General features: G+C 44.6%; 1 protein-coding gene across 2 annotated transcripts in view; it reads right to left on the bottom strand.

Moving 5' to 3' along the window:
* The window catches only part of LOC105990982 (putative serine protease 47), a 26,796-nt gene that overhangs the window by 18,799 nt on the left and 1,978 nt on the right, over positions 1-6,019 (bottom strand). Inside the window, exons 2-3 of one of the 2 annotated variants that reach the window (XM_013023533.1) lie at positions 5,380-5,481; positions 3,411-3,517 (exon numbers count right to left, since the gene is read on the bottom strand). In XM_013023533.1, coding sequence (XP_012878987.1) covers positions 3,411-3,517; positions 5,380-5,475 — 203 coding nt within the window. In that variant the 5' untranslated portion in view covers positions 5,476-5,481. The remainder of the gene's footprint in view (positions 1-3,410; positions 3,518-5,379; positions 5,482-6,019) is intronic. The other variant, XM_013023534.1, reaches the window with a different exon arrangement.

The raw sequence follows: 6,019 nt of genomic DNA, 5'->3' as shown, positions 1-6,019 counted from the left end.
TTCCGCTCAAGACTAGTGCTCTACCACTTGAGCCACAGCCCCATTTCTGGCTTTTTCTGCTTATGTGGTGCTGAGGAATCAAACCCAGGGCCTCATACATGCAAGGCAAGCACTCTATCACTGAGCCACCTTCCCAGCTCCACCCCCCCCCCTTTTTTTTCTTTTGGTCGGTCATGGAGCTTGAACTCTGGACCTGGGTACTGTCCCTCAGCACTCTTACCACTTGAACCACAGCAACACTTCCAGTTTTCTGGTGGTTTATTGGAGATGAGTCTCACGGACTTTGCTGCTGGGACTGGCTTTGAACCTTGATCCTCAGATTTCAGCTTCCTGGATAGCTAGGATTATAGGAATGAGCCACTGGCGCCTGGCCTGACTTTCTTCTTTCCCTTCCTAAATGCATCATTTATTTGAAACCTGTCTTCCTTCTTCCTGTCATCTCTTCCTTCCTTTGTAAATTTACTGAATTTTTTTCTCCATTTCATCCCATTGTGATCAGAAAAGACACAGAATACTATTTTGATTTCTAAAAATTTATTAAGACTTTTTGGGAGAAGTTCAATGCAACATTATTATAGGAAGTTCAATGCTAATGAAAGTACGTGTTTTGCAGATGTTGGGTAGAATGCTTTCATATTCATTATTTGAACTATAGTATAACTGATATTTCTTTGTTGATATTTTTGCTTTGGTGATCTATCAATTGGTAAGAGTAGGGTATTGAATTCCCTATAATCACTGTACTGGATCTTATGTCTAGTAGTGTTTATTTGATCAAACTGGGTGCTATGACATTAGGTAAAGATTTATAATTGCTATATAAATTTTTCAATTAACTTTTCCCTTGATCATTATATAGTGAATTTGTCTATCCCTCCCCTCTCCCCCGACCTAGTCCTAGGACTTGAACTCTGGGCCAGGGCTCTGTCCCTGAGTTTTGTTCAAGGCTAGCACTCTGCCACTTAAGCCATAATGTCACTTCTGGCTTTTTCAAAATAGTTTATTGGAGATAAAGAGTCTCATGGACTTTCCAGCCTGGGCTGGCTTCGCACTGCAATCCTCAAACCTCAGCTTCCTGAGTAGCTAGGAATGCAGGCATGAACCAGGTGCTTGGCTGTGACTTGTCTATTTCTACAGTATTTTTTTTTCTTTTTTGGCTGTAATTGGGTTTAAACGCTGGTCCTTGTGCTTGCTAAGCAGATATTCTACCTCCTGAGTCATACTCTTAGCATCTTTTCATTTTAGCTACATTTTTAGATATGGTCTCTCTTTTTTTTTTTTTTTGCCAAGGGCTGGCCTCCAACTATGATTCTACTACCGATGTGTCTCCTGTAGTTGGGAGTATAGGACTGCACCATTATGACTAGCCACTTTTGTTGACATGAGAGTCTCACTTTTTACCTGGGCTGGCCTCTAACCAATTCACAGATCTCTGACAAGTGAATAACTAGGATTACAGTATGTGCTACTGTGCTCAGTGCTATATTTTTTTTTCTGAAGTCTGTTTGGCTCAATATAAGTATAACCACTTCTGCTAGATTTAAGATTCCATTTACAAGGCTGGGAAGGTGGCTCAGTGGTAGAGCGCTTGCCTTGCATGCCTGAGGCCCTGGGTTCTATTCCTCAGCACCATATAAGCAAAAAGAAAAAAGCCGGAAGTGGTACTGTGGCTCAAGTGGTAGAGCGCTAACCTTGAGCTGAAGATCTGAGGGACAGCGCCCAGGCCCAGAGTACAGGCCCCACGATGGGACCCAAAAAAAAAAAAAAAAGATTCTATTTACAGATTGGGAAAAAACATTAAAGTTAGAACTATTCATAATTGGAAGTGGAGCTGTGGCTCAAGTGGTAGAATGCCATCTTTGAATGATAAAACTAAGGGATAACACACTCAGGTCCTGAGTTTAAGCCCCGGTACCCACACAGATAAAGAATTAATAATTAGGCTGGGATACTAATCTATGCAAGAAAGCATAAATTAGGCTGGGAAGGTGGCTCAGTGGTAGAGCGCTTGCCTTGCATGCCTGAGGCCCTGGGTTCTATTCCTTAGCACCATATAAGCAAAAAGAAAAAAGCCGGAAGTGGCGCTGTGGCTCAAGTGGTAGAGCGCTAGCCTTGAGCTGAAGAGCTGAGGGACAGCGCCCAGGCCCAGAGTTCAGGCCCCACGACCGGATCCAAAAATAAAAGAATTAATAATTAGGCTGGGAAAGTGGCTCAGTGGTAGAGCGCTTGCCTTGCATGCCTGAGGCCCTGGGTTCGATTCCCCAGCACCACATAAGCAAAAAGAAAAAAGCCGGAAGTGGCACTATGGCTCAAGTGGTAGAGCGCTAGCCTTGAGCTGAGGAACAGTGCCCAGGCCCAGAGTTCAGGCCACACAACCGGACCCAAAAAAAAAAAAAGAATTAATAATTAAGTAATAAAAAAGAATGGGGAAAGAAAGTGAGGCAAGCTAAAAAAGAGGAAACACAGGATAAAAGAATAAGAAATAGTAATGAAGCTGGGTGCCAGTGGTTCAGGCCTATAATCCTAGCTACTCAGGAGGGTGAGATCTGAGGATCACTGCTCAAAGCCAGACAGAGCAGGAAAGTTCGTGAGACTCTGATCTCCAATTAACCACCAGAAAACCAGAAGTGTTGCTGTGGCTCAAGTGGTAGAGCACTAACCTTGAGCCAAAAGCAGCTCAGGGGCAGTGCCACGTCCAGAGTTCAAGCTCCATGACCGACCAAAAAATAATAATAATGAGGAACATCTTTATACTGATAGCTACTGATTTAGTGCAGGTACTGGGGTTGAATGTAGGGCCTTTCACTCTTGTCTTTCACTGGCATTCTACACTTGAGCCACACCTTCATTACCCATACAACTGTTTCTTAAAAAGCAGTCAAGACAGCCAGGCGCTGGTGGCTCACGCCTGTCATCCTAGCTACTCAGGAGGCTGAGATCTGAGGATCGCGGTTCAAAGCCAGCCCGTGCAGGAGAGACCGTGAGACTCCTATCTCCAATAAACCACCAGAAAACCGGAAGTGGTGCTATAGCTCAAGTGGTAGAGCGCTCGCCTTGAGCTGAAGAGCTGAGGGACAGCGTCCAGGCCCAGAGTTCAAGCCCCACGACCGACCAAAAAAAAAAAAAAAAAAAGCAGTCAAGACTTCTTCCTTGCTAAGAGGATGATTTATACATACTCACACATACAGACAGACACACAGACAGACACACACACACCCTTGTCTTTTTCATTGTACATTGTTTTCTTTCTCTCCAAAGTCGAAACAACTTTTACCAGCAAGTACTATTCCTTTGCTGAGTTGATTCCTGTGTGGCAAATTTCCAAACATGGCTACTTTCCACCAAACTCTTTAGCTTTCTGGGAGTGTTCAAAGCAGTCAAACCCAGTGGGGTTTGACCTCTTTCCTTACCATTTATTGCCCTCTTTTATTCCTGCAGTCTGTACTGGTGTGTCAGGCACAGGTCTTTCACAGAGCCTGAATTCCATGGTACCACAGTTCTGTCTTTGCACCCCAGCCTGTGTTCACATACAGATGGTTATTCTTCTCTTACCAGAGTTCAGACTATAGACTGCCAATGTTTCCCCTCAATTTCTTTCTGCAATGTTGTTTGTGACACATACTTCCCACCCACAAAGATCTATGTCTAAGTCTAAGTCACCGTCAGTTTTCTGGTTCCAGATTGGTTCCGGGAGTGGTTCTGTGGAGCAGGGAGGCCTGTGGTTTGGTGATTTAAAAAAAACAAATCTGACATCTTGGCCAGCCACTGGTAACTCATGCCTGTAAGCCCAGCTACTCAGGAGGCTAAGACCTAAGGAATCACAGTTCAAAGTCAGTCTGGGCAGAAAGTCCATGAGACGTTTATCTCCAATTAGCCACCAAAAGCCAGAAGTGGAGCTTTAGCCTATGTATTAGAGTACTTGAGAGAAAAACTAAGGGACAGCACCCAGGCCCTGAGTTCAAGCCCCAGATCCAGCACACATGTATGCAGGTGCGTACACATACACACAGGAGTAGCATCTTCTGTTTATCCTAAGATGTTTGACTATAAGACCTCTCCTATTGGGGCTGAGAAAGTGGCTCAGTGGTAGAGCGCTTGCCTTGCATGCCTGTGGCCCTGGGTTCGATTCCTCAGCACCACATAAGCAAAAAGAAAAAAGCCGGAAGTGGCGCTGTGGCTCAGTGGTAGAGCACTAGCCTTGAGCTTAAGAGCTGAGGGACAGGCCCAGAGTTCAGGCCGCACGACCGGACCCCCTCACCCCCCAAAAAAAGACCTCTCCTATGATAATTAATCTTCAAAGCACCAGTAGGAAAACTAGGGACTGTAGGTGCCCCCTTTCTGGAATCTCCTTGCTACATATTATGCAGATTTTTCTTAAAACTCTGCTTTTTCAGATTGTCAGTATGAGTAGCCATGGAGCTTTCCCTAGACTTTTCTCTTTTTTGCAGCTATTTTCTCTTATTTGACTCTTCAGGATTTCTTTTTTTTTTTGTCGGTCGTGGGACTTGAACTCTGGGCCTGGGCGCTGTCCCTCAGCTCTTCAGCTCAAGGCGAGAGCTCTACCACTTGAGCTACAGCGCCACTTCCTCTTCAGGATTTCTCTCTACCATTTTTCTTAGCACTCTGTTAGGTCTAAAGTTCAATATTCCTGGATTTCACTTTGTCTCCATCTATGCTGCCCTCCCTTGCTTCTCCACATATTAGGCTACAAGCCTAAAATTTTGCTTTAGACTCACTGAATATCTTGTTTCAGACTCACGGAGACACAGCAAAGTGTTGGCAATGTTGCAACCCACAATTTGGTTTTTTTTTTGGTCAGTCATGGGGCTTGAGCTCTGGGCCTGAGCGCTGTCCCTCAGCTCTTCAGTTCAAGGATAGAGCTCTACCACTTGAGCCACAGTGCCACATCCGGTTTTCTGAGTGGTTTATCGGAGTTAAGAGTCTCATGGACTTTCCTGCCCGGGCTGGCTTTGAACCATGATCCTCAGATCTCAGCCTCCTGAGTAGCTAGGATTACAGCCATGAGCCACTGGCGCCCGGCTGCAACCCACAATTTTTATTACACATATTAAAATGTAAATAAACTATTAACTAATTAAGGTGAATTCCTATTTGGTAATTAAATTTCCTTTGGATTTGGAAATAAATGCTACATAGAAATAATGGTAAATAGAAGTCCTACATGTGTTAGACTAGGTTGTGAAGATGATCAGGACTGATTACCTTCCAAAGCACTACTTAATTACAGTGGTAATCATTCTTATTTCTAACTTGGTTAATGGGAGGGCCTGAGAATGGCTCACCAGTCTTCTGCATGCTGCTACGGGACTCTGCAGACTTCAGTGGGCCCTTTCTTACATTGTCCAGGTGTAGCAATACCTGCTGAATGCCACGGAAGCAACCTTTTGAACTGGTAGTTGGTACATTCTCCAAGTACTTCTCCCTGGAACAAGGGCACCACATCCCAGGGACCATGTTGTCCTGGGAAGAGTTTATGTCAGACAGCACACTAACTTCTTGTGTTCCCAAACAAGACTGCCCTTACTCAGTTGCCATAAAGCCCCAGGTCAGGGATTCATATAGAGTTGCACATGTTCTTGGGTCACACACCCTCCCAGGGAGGATGGGTCTGGCTCTGATCATCCCCTCTCACCAAGGAACCTCCCACCTAAGAGAACTGTATCCCTGCCCCTCAGACTCAGGGTCTAAGCCTCTCAGAACGAACTGGGATAGCCACATTCCTTTATTAGATCTCTAATATGCCTTCTGCTATTTCTTCAGCAAAAACTCCAGCACTTTCAACTTTTCCAAATTTTCCCTTCATCTGAGTATGACAGCTCTCATCTCTCTTGCTGTGTTGTGTTATTTGTGCCAGTATGTACCTCTGTTTGCCTACATTCTTTCCTCCACTGCTATTGGAATGCTTCAGTCCTGATCATCCTCACCACTTATGAAGCCAATCTTAGGACATCTAAGATGGAGCTTCAGGAAAACTACTCTGATAGTTTCAAGAGAAAAC

The sequence above is a fragment of the Dipodomys ordii genome, unplaced genomic scaffold, assembly GCF_000151885.1.
Source record: "Dipodomys ordii isolate 6190 unplaced genomic scaffold, Dord_2.0 Scaffold68, whole genome shotgun sequence".
Taxonomy (NCBI): domain Eukaryota; kingdom Metazoa; phylum Chordata; class Mammalia; order Rodentia; family Heteromyidae; genus Dipodomys; species Dipodomys ordii.
Note: the sequence above shows the minus strand (reverse complement) of the source record. Positions and strands in the feature narration are given on the sequence as shown.